This window comes from Nannobrachium achirus (genome assembly GCF_963921795.1).
Source record: "Nannobrachium achirus genome assembly, chromosome: 22".
Taxonomy (NCBI): Eukaryota; Metazoa; Chordata; class Actinopteri; order Myctophiformes; family Myctophidae; genus Nannobrachium; species Nannobrachium achirus.
The window spans coordinates 28944342-28961169 of record NC_137829.1 but is presented as its reverse complement, the minus strand read 5'-3'; the positions used below and the strand labels follow the sequence as shown (position 1 = coordinate 28961169).

Genomic DNA, 16828 nt, shown 5'->3' with positions numbered 1-16828 from the left:
GATATGAACTACCACCACCATAGAGAGCAGTGGTGTAAAGTAACTAAGTCGATTTACTTAAGTACTGTACTTAAGTACAATTTTGAGGTGTTTGTACTTTACTTGAGTATTTCCAATTTCCAACACTTTTACTTCTACTCCACTACATCTCGGATCCACATTTTGTACTTTTTACTCCACTACATTTATTTGAAAACGTACTAGTTACTTTGCAGATATAAATTATAATGTTATAAGACATACATAAAGTCACTTTGGCCCTATTTTATACCATGGCTTATTTGAAAATAGCCGATCTACAAGCTCACAACGTGTCAACGTGTTTTTTGTACTTTTACTTTTGGTTCTTTAAGTACATTTTGATGCCAACACTTTCATACTTTTACTCAAGTACATTTTGAATTCCAGACTTTCACTTGTAAGAGAGTATTTCTCATGCAGTATTGATACTTTTACTTAAGTAAAACATTGTCACTGTCGGGCAGAAACCTTGTATCTCCAAGTTTCACATTTCTACGTTCTTTCGCAAAGTAAAGCCCTGCTTCATCATACAAGGCCGTCGCACAAAGGTAGTGAAAACAGCCGATCTACAAGCACACAACGCCTCGCACCGTGAGGCGTTGTGTGCTTGTAGATCAGCTGTTTTCACTAGTTTAAATCATTTTTAAAATGATAAATGCAAAACGAAGAGTTTTGGACATACAAGGTTTCCACCCGACAACGACGATATGTGAGTACTTTTTCCACCACTGATAGAGTCAGGTTTAGTTCCATGGCCTTTCAGGCTGCTTCTCTCCTCTGCCTGGGTCTTTGGTCCTGCAGTGGGACTGGGTGGGGGGGGGTTTCACCCTCTGCCACCCACCATGTGAATAATGAGCTCCACAGATAGCAGCCAACGAAGCAACCCCCTCCTCAGCCAATGAAACTTAACAGCCATGTCCAGATCAGGTCCTTCCTGCTGGGACTGACCAGAGCAACTTTCATTCTCCTCTGCCACCCACACATTCTCTCACACACACACACACACACACACACACACACACACACACACACGCGCACACGCGCACACACACACACACACACACACACACACACACACACACACACACTGCCTCAAAAAAACCCAAAAGACAACCTTTGTTGAACCTATATTAGTGATGTCTTTTGTTGATCTGTACTGAAATGGGATGGTGTTTTCCTCTGGTGTTTCAGTCCGAGTGTATCAAAGGGTGCGTTCGGAAATGCGCACCGGGTGTGTGCTTAGTGTAGTGAGTGCCTAAACCTAACCCTAATCCTAACTCTAACCTCAGTAAAACTATGCCTAACCCTAACCCTAACCTTAACCTCAGTAAAACTATGCCTAAACCTAACCACAAACGGGGCGCATTTACGAACGCACCCTTTGATACACTCGGACTGAATCACCAGCAGAAAACACTCTCCCGTACTGAAATACCCCCCTCCCCAGTCCCCACCCTCCTCCCAAGCAATCTTTTAGTTGTTATACTAGGCATATTTATTATTTTGTGTACGCATTTCATGTCAAACTGGCTGATGTGTGCAGCCTCTCACTCTTTACACTTACTATGATTTAGCTGTAAAAAGTGACAGAGAATCCAGACTAGTGCCAACTCGACAGCCATTTCCACCACCACAGCGTGCTTTGAGGTGTTGGTGCTGGTGGTGTGGTCTGTCATCTGCGAGGACGAGGCCGGGTGTTGAGACGACGGACGTCTGGCCCCAACATGACCAAAAGGGGGCTTTGAAGTCTATCCGAGCGCGCAACAATCCCAGCCATGCCCCCACCATAAACCTCCAACAACCGCCACCTACTTTATCAGATCTTTTCACTGCGCCACCCCCAAAATATACTGCCCACCGCCAAAGAAAAGAAGGCCACACGAAAAGTCCTGAGTAAATTGCCATGACACACTCTTCAAGTTTGTAGCCAGCGAGGAATGTGATATTTTCCCCCTGCATATGCTGTTATTTTTCTTCTTAATAAAGATTAATGCATATTCAGACCAGAGCCAGTGCTACCAATTTAATTTTATTGGACTGATTGACCTAGAAAAACACTACCGCTTGGAGAACTTGGACCGGTTCATTTTCGCCGTGAGAAAATGTGGGGGTTGGGAGCAGGGCTTGACAGCCGTTCTTTTGAAAGACACTTTTGAATGAAAGACATAGTAGCATTCCAGCGATTGTCATTCAAGCAAACCCCGCTCCAAAGGCTTCCTGAATGCAAAACTAAGACACATGTAATCCAAAAGTGTAAACACTCCTTTATTCTTACCCTGGTGTGTATAACTAGGGTGTGATGGGTCGGGACAAAAAGAGCGGAATGAAAAGAGGCACCTGGGAATTTGAGTGAGTTATATGAAAAACATGCACGACTCACTGCAAATAAATAGCGTGTCTCACTCTCCAGACAATGTTGCCTTTCCTGAGGGCTCATTTATACTGTGTTGTATGTCTGTGTTGCCCAGCCAAAGTAGTGGGTTTTCAACACGAATACGTTTAACGTGTAGCAGCGTGACATTGGGTTTAACCACTTGTTGAACCCCCTGCATCTGGCTGAGGGTGAACATTAAGGTGTCTCCACACCAAACAGCCTACAGGAGACTACTTCTGACTGTACACAGACTGCAAAGAACTGCAAAGAACTGCAAAAAACTAAGCACTTTTATTTTTTCAGACGACGCCGACTGTAGTTACTGTATGGCAGTGGTGCCAGGTCTGCTCGTTATAAGCAACGTTGATCCTGTTTTCCTATAATGTTGCTAGTTGTGGGTTGCTTTTGTTTGGGCTTGTTTCTGAAGTGTAGTTGCTTATTTGGCCTTGCTTTCAACATTATTTTATAAAATAACTAATGTAATAGAGCTCAGAGGTGAAACTGGTCGCTGCTTTTGGGCTTATTTTCATAGACCTGGTCGCTTATTTCACTCACAGAATCTGGCAACCATACCCGGAGGCACTGTGTGTTCTCCGTGCAGAGGAGAAGGGAAAAAAAGAACAACAACAACACGGGGAGCTGCTGCACTATTTACTAGCTTTGCTTTGGATCAGATTGGAATAGGAACTGAGAGTTGAGATTGAGAATATGGTATTTAGTAAAAATATGCGACGGGAAAATGTCTCTGGCTTATTTTGGCTTGGTTTTGCAACAGTAGCAAACTATTCTACAACTCCCTCAATCTTACCGACGGCCAGGGGCGACTGAACAAAACTGAGCAAGTCCAGTTTTCCAGTTTTCGGTCGATAACGTTCCCGACCCGCTGCCGAAAACCTGACGATGAGCTCCCGTTCGGCAACCGACGCTATCTGCCGCCTTCCGCCGCTATCCGCCGCCGATTCGGCCACGAATCTGTTTGGTTAAAAGTGGCCTTTAGGTGAAAATAGCTGATCTACAAGTTCACAACACGTCACAACAGATTGGCAATTAGAAAGAAAAGAGGGGGCCTTGATAGACCCCTGGGGCTTTTTGTGTTATCCTTTTAGCATAACCTTTGACTTTACTACCTGTACTGTTTAAAAGTATTCAATCAATCAATCCGGATAATGACATACAGACAGTATATAGGGTTTAAAGCTTTTCTCCTGGAGAAGCTGTCATAAGCTATACCACAATAGCAAAGCTATTACCACAATAGCAAAGATTTGTGATTTAATTTGTTTCAGCTTTGGTGATCACCCTTCTCTGTGTCACTGTTGAAGAAGTGTGCAACGAAGAACAAACAATTCAACAATTTTGATTCTGTTCATTAGAAATACAGTATGTGTTTTTTTTTTCTTTTTTGAGGACTTGTAAATAATTACCATGTCCTAATGGCTTCACAAGCCAAATCATGCAGGCATAATACACAGATTCCTTTTCCAGGCCCAGGTAATGAATTGCGTTGCTTATTTGCAGGCTGGCTTTTAGCTGCCTAAAGTCAATCCTAGCATTTGATTTGGAGTCTGGATAGCACCCTTGGGGGAAAGCAACCCTGTTAATATCAGCCATGCTCTGAATGTGGAAAGCTTCTTGGCCACTTCTGCGCACTCTCTCTCATACACTTGCAGAAACTTTAATTCCCTTTGCCCCACCAGAAACCGAGAACACCCTAGAGCCTTTAAACTTTTCAGGGAGCACATCGAGACTCCTCGAGAGGGGGATGCCTTAACAGTAGAAAGATAAAACGACAATAGCTCATAGAAATGTCTGCTGCCCGTCCCCCTGGCGTCTCTCCGCTGAATGGAGCTGCTCTGCTGGACCAGTGTTATGGCATGATAATGACTCCCCAGGCCTCCAAACGCCACCTCTCTCTGCCCCCAGAGAAAGGGCAAGCAGGTTAATTATCATGACAATGGGGACACTGGGAGACGGGGGCCCAACTCTGGACACCGCATCTGAGATGGCCCGAGATGGCTTTCCCCTTCTCAAATGGACGACGGGAGGCTTTGATTTCCTGAGACGCAGACAGATGGACGGGGTCACAACATCTTTGTCTAAATAATTAAGCAGCCCCTTCCACACATTATCTCCGGCGGCGGGGAGCTCCCCGTCGGCTCTTTAAACAGAGCCCAGGGTGGACAGGCCTGTTGCCCTCGCCGCACTCCCTGAGAGCCGCTGCCTTTGTCTCTCTGTTTGACTGCGAGCTGTTCATGAAGTGGAGAGGCTAATCAGAGGGTGTAGAGCTATTCACTGGGAGCCCACTGTACAGCATGTGCCCCATTTGGTGCGATTGTTAAGAGCTCCCACTATAGCTCGGTGTTTTCACACGCACAGGCACGCGCGCGCACGCACGCACACACACACGCACACACACACCATCAATTACAAAGATGGAGATGTGAAGTGTGGCTACAGTCTGTGCGCTCCTGGAGCCCCGAGACGTGGACCCAAATTAAACAGCGGTATATTGTCATGACCTAGTTGGTTGGATGGATCAGGAATAACTGAACCAAAAACTGAACCAAGGAAATATATATATATATATATTTCCTTGGATATGAAACAGGAATAGAAATCTTGGGGGACCCTTTTCCAACTTTATGGAATAGCCGAATAGCAGAGCACTGTAATACCATGTGCATTATTGGATTTTAAGATGTTTCATCAAATCCAGCTGCCGATAAATTATCGGCCTCCAAGTAGGGTAAAAGAAGCGCAAAGTGACATGCTTGTTAGAGGAGAGAGAACAAGAAGTCCATTAAAGAATCTCTGACATTTGCAGAGTTTCAGCAATGTTGGATGATTATGAAAACAGTGTGCTGTGCTTGGACTTGCAGCCAGCGAAAGCCTTTTCAAACATAAAAATTCTGATGAATGACTGGGGAATGCCTGGTGCCAAGAACCAATGTTGGCTATCACTGTGGAAAGGAGAGAAACAAGCTTCACTGCATTATGCTGAAAACAAAGGGTTGCCTTCTAGAGGAGCTACACCTCTACTTTAAAACACCAGAGTTAAACTCGATGACAAATGAACCTCAGATTTATTTTTGAGTCATTGAGCAGGCATTTCTTTCATTATGTTTTGCCTATGGGTTTGAAGATTACCAGATGCTATTAGCAATCCTTTGAAAAAAAGTAGCTAACTGAATGGTTCATTTTGTAAGCACGGCCTTTGGGTAAAGATCATGATAAATTCACTGACAACAGTATCCCTTGTAAATATTATATGCAAAGATTTGTATTATTTGTATTGTTCAAATAAAATGTCAGATGAATGACCTAGCCTACAGAGTCCATATACCTGTGTAGGCTAACATACCACGCAATGTCTTATAATGTCAAAAATGTGTGCGATTTTTTGTGTTCAGTGCCGGACAAAAAGGAAACACATTTACTGCCACGTGACGAGTTTGACGAGTTATAGCCAATGTTCACGAGTTTGACGAGTTCCTTTTTTGACCCTGGATGGTGCCGTTCGCTTATGGGTCAACGATTACTTCCAGGGTAACAGGAAGGTCACCTAGACACGATGATGTCACCGGACCAAAATCCTTGTTCTTGGCAATCGCGATTTCCCGGTTCTGGATATAACTGTGTATTAACCACTTACATTACATGCATTATGACATGTGGAATAAAACAATAAATAAGGAGTTAACAACTTCAGCTGTGACCAAATATGGAGTGTGTCTAAACTCAATGCATCGTCATGTCATCAGGCACCAACAAATCAGTCAGCTCCATATATGGGCACAAAAGGGGGCATGCCAATATATGGGCATATACTGATGAAATCAGCGATCTCCAATTATGGGCATAAAAGGGATAAGGACTGACAGATACAGAGATTTCCATAGATGGCAATATTGATCGGATCGGCAGTGCGACGTAGATGTGAGAGACGCCTCGCTGCCCAAACCTCTAGCATTCAAAATACGGCTATTTTATTAAAAGCAAGGACAGTGCACGATAACAAGATTGTTCTTAACATTGTCAACTAATTCAAGTTGTCATGGTGGAAGTGCGTTGAATTTCTACACAATGTAGGAATATTTTGACATCAAACAGATGTGAATATAAGACATTGATTGTGATTAATCACAACAAAAACTGGGCCATGTTAAGTCAGCATAATGAATAAAGTCAGTCCACTCTCCCTGTGTTTCCAATGAATCATCATTTGTAATCCCTTGATTGGCCAAAATGTTCAGCACACAAACCCCTAAGACCATGAGACCATGCATTGGAGCATGATTTATGCTATGGTCGTCAATAAAAACACAAACATTTCCATGAGAGTCCATTTGTTTTCATAATAACTGTGCCCGATGCAAAATGAATCCGTCATATACTAAGCAAGTTAGGGTGTGCACCAAAGAGCACACTTCCTGTTCCTCTATGACAGGGGTTCTCAAAGTGGATTCCAGGGACGGGTTCCTTTAGAGGGGTCCAAATTGACCCATAGAGGTCTGTAACTCTGACAGTATACAAATGGAACCAAATGGACCCTAACGGGCCCATTTGGTTCCATTTGTACACTGTCAGAGTTAAGGGGAGACCTTGAAATTTAAACGTTTGATAAACTGCTCTGTGATATTCAGACATGTTCTCCTAATGCAAAGGAAACAGGGGAGAGATGAACGGCAAACAAAGACACGCTGGCCATGAACGGTCAACTTACGTGCATAAGTATTGATTACATCCTTCCCTACACTGTTCATTTGATTCTGAGAGTTAAAGGAACACTCCAGATTGGTATTATCATTCCTCATTAGCCGACGGCACTGAGAGTCTCAACGAAAGGAACCGAGTGCATCGTCTTCGTTCTGTCCGAAAGCTCATTTATACTCTGTAGTATGACGGTGTTGCTCGCCCACCGGATGTGATTTGCGATGCAACATGTTGTTAAAGCTGGTTCAATCTTGTTGGCCAACGACGCTGGCACGTGAGCCGCTCTAGCTGTGTGCCTTCACTATGCCGTTTTGTGCCTACGGCTCAATATATATGTAGCTGTGCAGCGGTATCACACACCAAAAAGTGCACACTTACAAGATAGATAGATAGATAGACAGACAGACAGACAGACAGACAGACAGACAGACAGACAGACAGACAGACAGACAGACAGACAGACAGACAGACAGATAGATAGTTTTATTTCGGTCAAGTTTTCTTCTTTTTTTAAACAGCAGTTCAACATACAGTGCAATTAAGTCAAGAAGATGGCTGAAAAGGTATGCGCTGGAGCCGCGTAAGTGCAGCACTTAAGTAAATGTACTTTACGTTACTTTACAGCCACTGCCTGTCAACAGCTCTACGAGGAGCAGAGAGAACATGTCAGCAGCATCTTCTCAGAGGAGCCGTCAACGCCTGCTTTGTATCAACCTTTGTCGGTGCAGCAGTGCCACGAAAACACAAACAAGCAGTTTCGGGAAAGCGCTCCGTGGCACGCGGCCTACCGAAAATTAACAACAGCGGAAATAATCATACGTTAACTTCATAAATCAATAGGTGGGAGGCGCAGTTCATGTTTTCTCTCATTAAGTCTTACTTAAAAGTGCAAACGGATAGCAATGGAAGAGGAGAAAGAAAAAAAAAAGCAATCTAGGAAGCACCTATAAATCAAGCGTATCCTCGCAGGGGGACTCTCCCCCGGCCCTCTGCGGTTGAACTTGGAGCTATGATGATAAACTGAATATCGCTCTGCTGTATCTAAAAACAATACAATTGTTGGATTCATTACCTTCGAGCACTGTTTGTGATTCTGGCACCACACCAAAGATCCATTATTCTGTAAGAGAAGAAGAAGAGAGAGAGAGAGGGAGAGAGAGAGATAGAGAGAGGGGACAGAGGAGGGGAGGGGGGGCATGAGTCATTATTTTGAGCTCTGTTGAAAACACAATTACAGTCATCAATTCATCCAATGAAAGTATTGTGAAATCCAAATCTCTTCCATCACCGTACATGTAATTACCAGTTTTTAATACCAGATGCCACACACGAACACACACACACACACACACACACACACACACACACACACACACACACACACACACACACACACACACACACACACACACACACACACACACACACACACACACACACACACACACACACACACACACACACACACACACACACACACACACACACACACACACACACACACACACACACTTTGCACCGTGACTTTAGGTATGCCTTGTATGCTGCTGACTGTGGCTGTATGGGGAAACATAAGCAGGGAAGTGGGGTCACGGCGTCGGTGCCAGCAGGGAGGACCTCTGGTCAGTTTCAGTGAAGCGCGGTGACCTGAGCTCTTCTAAAAGAGCGCCGTTTGATCTCTCAACAGACATCCCTGGGGTCGTTTGCGGGCAGGAACTGATGTCAGCACTCCTGTGTAGACAGCAGATACCTCTGACCAGACCCCCCCACCACTGCCACCCCCCCCAATAATTGCTGTGGAAGTGCCATTTTCTGCCTTTCCAACAAGACAAACATTTGGCCTAATTGTGCCGAGTCCTCCTGATACCTCTCTCTGAGAGAATCATAGGCGTCCTTGGGAGAGCGAGTAGATCACTTATGCCATGTGGCTATTTTCTGAATTCCAATGAAAAATATGTTATGCAATTTAATTTCAATCTGGTGTCCCCATTTTTGTCCTTATATGCAAGTATTTCCTGCCATAAAAAACCTATAAAAAAGCGAAATAGTTGATCTACAAGCTTACAATGTGTTTGCAGCACGTATTGCGGACTCGTTGTGAGCTTGTAGATTGGCTATATTTTCCACATGACACCATGATATGACAAAGTATGTGGTTAACTTATTTTGATTTAATATAAAAAGGCAGCTAGAGGCAACAAGCGGTTTAAGCATTTGTGGTGGAGAGCTTTGTCTTCAGGGTAGAAAGCTTGTGTGTTAACTTGTCGGCTTTATGTCTTATTGACTCATTGATTATGCCATTTCTCTTTATCATCAATGAACAAGCGGAAAGCTTATGCACAAAATGAAATGGCACATTCTTAGAAAAGGTATGGTGTTAGAGCTCCCATTAATACACGTATAAATAAGCAATGAGCGGGCACTGCACGGCTATAATATGGCACTGAGGTAGGTAGGACAGACAGAGCCTAACTTTAAAGGTCTGCAGGCAAAAAGTCTGCTTAAGTTCAATGTCAAGTTCAAAGCCTTCTTCAACAATGTAATCCAGAGGAAATTTCCCATGAGACCTCAGGAGAGAACTTATCATTAAAGGGTTTAATTTGCTAACCAGTACCAGTAAGTGCTGTGCTTTTGGTGTCAAGGATAACGGTCAGGGAGCTTCAAAGGAATTCATGATTGTTTGGTCAAATCCAGAACAGCACATTTATTCCACCAAAGGTGCCGATAATGATACAAAACAGAAGAAGAAAAACAGAAAGTCTGAAAGCTTAGCACGTTGGCAAATCAAGAGACTGGTTTCTATATTTTGCACGTGTGCAACAACGTGACTGAAACTTTTAAACAAGAAAGATACCGTAGGTGTTCACAGAATACAGAATGTGGATCACAATAATAGTGTATATATTCAAGGAAATATAGAACTGTACATATGATGATTGAAATCCTTGTTGAGTGTAGAAATGTAAGAAAAGTGATCCATCAATGTTGGCCAAATTCCCCACTGGTGACACCCAGTAAATAAAACCTTGACATTTACACTGGCAGCCGATCCCTCAGGATAATTTATACAAGTTGTCACAACTCTAGACCGCGTCCTAAATCACCGGTCCTGTTTCTGACACCTCCTCTTTGCCCATCCGTCAGTGACGACAGGTCTAGATCCATGGAGCAGCTAATTTTGCAGTGTGACACCATCCCCTCGTTGCATAGGAGCTCAGTGGGATGTTGCCCCAGCTGTCTGGGTCTGACCCCACCATGTCAGGGACCAATGGGGAATAATTATAGGTCAGGGCTTCATCCCTGTGACTCACCCATGGCATTCCTCAGTCTGAACATTATGCAGTCTTGACGCCTGTCAAGGACTCCCTCAAAAAGGATGACATGTTCTGCAGATATCCTCCTCAAAGCTACTAATATGATGGTATCTGTAAGACACAAGCCCCCAGAAGGCTTCAGCTTGTTCTATGTGTGTGGCTGAGGTGAGCTCGCGGGCCTTTTTCGGCGCTGTCGGAAGTCATGTACACGGGGAATTCATCCCCGAGATACGGCTCGTGTCAGCTGAGAAGACGGAGCAGGTGGCCAGGGGGATCGCTGTATTGTCTAGACATCTGAGAGGAACATGGACAAAAAACTCGCTTTACCTTTGAGGTCAGCATTCCTCCTTTTGAAAGTGGAAATCTTTTGTTTCTTATCGGCCTCTTTGATTTGGAGTAAACCAATCTGTCCCGCTCGGGCCACATGCCTCTCGAGCGCCAGTGAATGAGTAACATAGATCCATTCTAAGTGACTATGGATGGCTCCTTGAACTATTCTGGACAGGTTTTGAGACGGGACCAAAGAGCACAGACTAGTGTCCCCGAGTGTCCTTCAACAGCCCAGGGGTTCTCAGCTGACACCCAAATAGCTAACCCTTCAGGGCACATGTTGAGAGCAAAAATAAAAAGATCCCAAGAAGATTTAGAGGGAGAGAGAGAGAGAGAGTGTGTGTGTGTGTGTGTGTGTGTGTGTGTGTGTGTGTGTGTGTGTGTGTGTGTGCGTGCGTGCACGTGCGTGTGCGTTCATTCATAAATTATTCACTTTGTATGAATTATTTGATAGGGGTTGTGAAAGTGAGCTAATGTGCGCTCTGTCCACATCCAAGGTTAATAAGGAAGCATGGGTGATCAATTTCAACTAATGATGGTCTGAAGTTGTCTCCAGTCAGGAATGCGGGCTGTTTGTCAGAGGAGGTAACTAGAAGGGTGTAGCGCTGCAATGGGGATGGGGAGGGGGAGGTAGATTTACAGACAGGACTGTCATGCTTTAAAAGCATTTACAGTGAGGTGAGGCCAAGCTACATAGACCCCTATTCATCCGCTGTCTTCGCTAATGAAAAACTCCACACATGAGAGGAGCTCTGGCCGTGGTTTTATTCCACCACGAGCTATTTAATATCAAAGGCAAAAACAAGGGGACACGGAAAAACTACTTTCCAATGTTTTTTCTTCCCCTGCGCTTAAAAAACACAAATCTCACACAAGTGCGACACTTAAACTTCACTACGCGGCACGTTGGAAATGAATCGCCGAATTTAAGATGTTCTACTTTTATGACGTTGAATGTAATAACAAGACCTTATAGACACACCTTGTTTTTGGCTTTACAGGTCCTCACATAAATAATCCACTACAGGCCCGATGCTTTCAGAATGCATTAGTGAACAGAGGCCCCAGTTCGCTCTTAATATTTTAAAGTGTCCAAGGCTAATATTTATGGCTGGGTGTTCCCCTCTGTCTATTGTACTGGGGTGACATGTTCCCCATAAGTGGAGTAAAATGTCAATAAATACATCTGTATTTGGAAACAGTATGACATTAATAAATCTATCGAAGCTATAAATCTGACAACCAATGACCTACGCATGAGTTTCCCAAGTCTGTAACGCCATGGTCTGTTTCCACTTCACTAATTCATAATTTGTGACAATTAAAACGGCATCTGATTTTGCACCCCGATTCAGCCATATAAAAAGGACAGACTTGGGTACGAGTCCACGGCAGCTGCAAGCGCTAAATTCTTTTGTCAGCTTCACACCAGTATTCGGAGAGTGTACAAATTGATTAGAAAAGCTAATATGAAAAACAGATTTTCTAAATTCCAGCTGTAAAAACGTGTTGGAACAAATTGGCCCTTGTACCATCTAAATGAGTCCAAATCCAAACGAGACGCAATCCCTCCAGAGTAGAGTTATACTTGTGAAAAATATTAAAAGTAAATCACCAACAGTGGGCTAATACGTGGCCCTCTTTGACACACTGCTGAAACAATTCATTTCCATTAGAACAGAAAGCATTGTGTGTCTCGGTTTCCTTATCGAGTATTAAATGACCCCTAAAGGATGAATGCTTTCCGAGTTGAATTAAGGGGGTCTGCCGTCTCAATCATTTGAGTGGAGCACCGAAGCGCCCCGTCGGCCCCATTGCTGTAATAAGATCTGCCAGAGGAAGCAGATCCACCTGTAGGTTGTGCTGACTGAGCATGCGCCGGCGTGGAGGCAACGCTACATGGGAAGCTTATCACATTTAGCCCAAGTGGGCCCCTGCATTTAGCAGGAAGGTGACCTCAACGGAGCAGCATCATACCTAATATGTGCCCCGCCGCACGGCGGTGTCGCGCCCCGAAAATAGATGATCTGCATAGCTCAAGCTCACGCGCCATGTTGCGGATGTGACGTGCTGTGAGCTTGTAGATCAGCTATTTTTGGTGTGCAGCGACGTCATGTTTACATCAGATTTCAGAAGCTCAGTGTGTATCCTCCACACAAGCCTACGAGGTGTGATGCTGCCTGGCATTTGGTGACAGGGCCATGGGCCGGGGGAGGGGAGGAGAACCATGTGTTTTCGCAGCTGACTAGACACCCCCCCAATGCCCCCCCCCCCACACACACACACACACACGCACAGTCGCACACACACACACACACACACACACACACACACACACACACACACACACACACACACACACACACACAGACACACGAAAGGCCTGTTGAGAAGAACACAGTACATAAAACAGAGTCCTCACTGAGTATCAGCAACAATTGCCGTCTATTCTTAGACCCGCAAAGTCGCTCATGCAGACACCATTATCAACTCCCCAAAAACTACTCTTCAGCCAACTATTTCCTTCTCATTTTCTCCCTCAGTGAATACACCTGAGGTTATAGCCACACAGGAGACCGAAGCTCTGCAGTCAATTATCAAGACTATTAGCTCTTCATTTAGAGGTGGAACCTCATCAATTACTTTTCAATCTCCTTTGACTTCTCAGTGGGCTGGTGGCTGATTTCATGCCTCGACAGTGACACATTATGCAGTCCCCATAGCAATGCAAACCCCTAGAAGAACAATAGCCTACCAGAATTCTTGCCCAGTTGTTCCATAGGAAATCCTTAGCCTTGGATCAAGAATATCATAGATATATTTAATAGTCTGACTTTAACTTTTGTATCTATGCAAATGTCAAAATCGATAAAATACGTACAGGTATAAGATAGTCTTGATCCAAGGCTAGGAAATTCCTAGTAATGAATGCCCTCAAACATCAAGATAACACATCACTTGAGAGAGGGAGACAATGCACTGAGGGTTGATTCATCGCACCTAATTACAGTTTAACATCACTTTACAATGCATCCTCCTGACAATTAGAGGTCCATTAATGCACCTAGTGGTTATATAGAGAAGGAAAAGCCTTGCAAATGCAAATGAGGCAAGTAAAAACAGACAGGCGGCGGACAGAGATAGATGGTGAAAAGGAGCAGAGGGTGGAAAGGATCATTGGCCAAGTCCTTGTTCTGGAGTCCTGGCGGAGAACAGTGTGTCCAGTGGAGGATGAAAAACAGCTTCTGACACCACATACCAATTCACCCAGGAGGACAAAGCTAATTCCTCAGCAAATAACTTCAAACATAAACTGAATCACAACAGCTCTGTGGGAATGCATGGTCTTAAAAGGTCGTCATTAATTCGAAAGGCAGTAGCTCTGCACTTGCGTGAGGGCAAGTTAAGTTACCCATAAAATAAATTGGTTACAGCAGAGCCCACCAATATGACGTCTTAAGTGAAGTCCCCCACATTTACATGCATATAGGCTACAATAATGAATGTTACATGTTAGGTCGTTAAACATACGGAATTGGCTCCATTGAAGCAATGTATAAAGCATACACCGGTGTCCAAATAAATAATACTGCATTTGCCTATGTTGTTTATCAATTATATCTCATTTGTATAGTGACATCTGTGCTACTGTGCCTTGTACTTATAAGTAAACTTCATTGTCATCATATAGCATAGGCTACCTGTGCGGAGATCTGGGGCCAGCATAGGACACTTTCCATTGGGAAAGATCCATCATTTTCCTGACAGTAATAATATTATATCACAGAGAGGCAACAAAACTGTAGGGAAAAAAGTGTGTCAGCAACCAATAGTGACCTGCTGCTCAGTGCTCATATATCACAGTCAAGTGTGGACTCGGGGAGCAGTTTTTAATGAGGTTTGTCTGAATTTAAGAATCATTCACTGACGAGATCATCATACAACAATAGGCTACGTGATGTATTTCGTGTAGCCTGTTAAATAGAATCCAGATCAGATTGGTGTATCTGTGACCAGTCCACATGCTCCTACCTGAGAGTGCTTGAAAAAAGCCGAGATGCGAGTGATGTGCAGGCTGAGGCATCTCGAAGCGCATCTTGCTCGGTAAATACTGGCAGTGAAGAAAGTGTCGTCCTGCTTCCTCGCGTGCACCACGCTTCCCGGGGCTACCAGCACTATAATCCACAGACACAGGCTCGCACACTGCACGTTTACGTTCCTGGAAAACATCATGGTCCCGGCCAGTTTGTGTGTTTAATCCCTCTCCACAGATCGGACTACACTGCTGTGTGCTGTGTGGACTCCGCTGGCTGGAGAAACTAAAGAAACTTCAATTATACACCAGGGAGGAGTCTAGGGGCTGATGCGCTCCGCCATTGGAGGATCTCCCGGTGATTGACGTGCACGGTGGGTGTCTTAGCAGGTATACCAGAGTGCGGGCCAATCAAAGACCCGAACAGGTTATTCAATGTGTAGACTTGTGTTGTGGTGATGATGATGATGATGACCCAAGAAAACTATTTCATGCATATTAGATTAGATAGCCTGTCCTATTATTTCACATTTATGTTAAGTTAACAATTATTAAATTGATGTTACTGAAATTCAGAAAGCCTATTAGTGATGAGTGTTTTCCCAGTGTTTAGTTCAAGATAAAAAATACATAAATAATGTTGTGACGACAATCAACAAACAGGCACTGTTTGCAACTTAAGGGTGACATTACCAAATGACAGCCTAACCTTGCTGTCAGTGATTGAAAATGTGTACAAGTGGGTTTTCTCAAGGAAAACTGTCAGCTTTGTTTGTTACAATAAATAGTTAAATAGATACATTTCATCACCTACAGTGCACACATGTCAATATTGATCATCTCTAGTGGCTGTGGTAGTCAGACCTACTGCCATCTACTGATGGTAGGTCTACAACTCAGAAGAACTCATCAAAAAGATGTAAACCAGTCAGGTTGTCTGTATGAGGCCCTCACATATGGCCCCGGTGAAGCATGCCAACATCCCAGGGAAGCCCTTTCCGTTTTAACAGTAGCTTGGAAAAACTATTGTACATGGAAAACAATTAAAACCATCCTAAACTAAATTCCTCACGATGGACTCCCAACTTTTGGCAACCATCTCGTAGCCCGAGGTATGGAGAAAATATGACATGTAGGAAAAGCTCCAGTTCTCTGCCATTTATTAGAGTAAAAGAGTGAGTATTTAATTGGAAAGTTCCCTAGAGGGTTTACAAGAGCGTCTTGCTCTGCCTTTCTCAGCTTATGGAGTACTTCCCTGCACACCATTACAGCAGCAGCTTAATGAACTTTTATGGCTGTTGCTCTTAAACTGTATACAGAATGGGACAGAAACGGAGACTCTTTACAAAACATCATTAGATTTGGCTCAAGTTGCCACCTTGCCCGGGGGAGGGGGGTGGGCAATGATGCACTGTGTGCCAAATGATTTAGCCCTCGCCTCTAATAATGAAATGTTATTGTGCCCGTACAAGTACATCCTGGATAGAGGCGGGGATCACCTCACAAAACGTCTATTTCCATCAGTTTCCATTGCTGTGCGTAGACTTTATAGAAACTCAACATTCTAGCTGGTCAGAACAGAGGGTTTCTGCAGGGAGAGTCACCACGAAAGCCGTCCCCATGGAGGTGCGATGGCAGGGTGGATCCGGTGTCCATTTCCCTGGTGGTCTGAGACACACAGTGTAACTTGCGGTGAGAGATCCCTTGCCACTCTTAAAATATTTAAACGCGGATGTCTGTGTACCTTAAAAACGGTGTAATGGCTTAATTTGTTGGCTTATTACAGCCATGTGTGGTAGGGGATTTTATGGTGTGTGGTGAAGGAAACACACTGCCTGTGTGCGGTCCTAATGTCTCCTGCAGCCTGTGGGACACACATCCCTACGACGCCATGCTTTCATTGACTGGGAAAAGCCTCTGCCAATAGTGAACTCAGGCTATAAAGCAGGATTGAGAGGAGCTATTTGTCTGGGCAGAGGAGGGACTTCGTTTCTGCTGAAACCTATGTCATTGCCATTGATTCATACCAAAGATTACCACTAT

General features: G+C 44.1%; 1 protein-coding gene across 1 annotated transcript in view; it reads right to left on the bottom strand.

Moving 5' to 3' along the window:
* Positions 1 to 14982, bottom strand: part of anos1 (anosmin 1) — a gene marked incomplete at both ends in the record, with an annotated part of 66662 nt that extends 51680 nt beyond the window's left edge. The window contains 2 exons of the mRNA XM_080753295.1: positions 8181 to 8228; positions 14785 to 14982. Coding sequence (XP_080609421.1) covers positions 8181 to 8228; positions 14785 to 14982 — 246 coding nt within the window. The remainder of the gene's footprint in view (positions 1 to 8180; positions 8229 to 14784) is intronic.
* Between the last annotated feature and the right edge of the window lie 1846 nt (positions 14983 to 16828).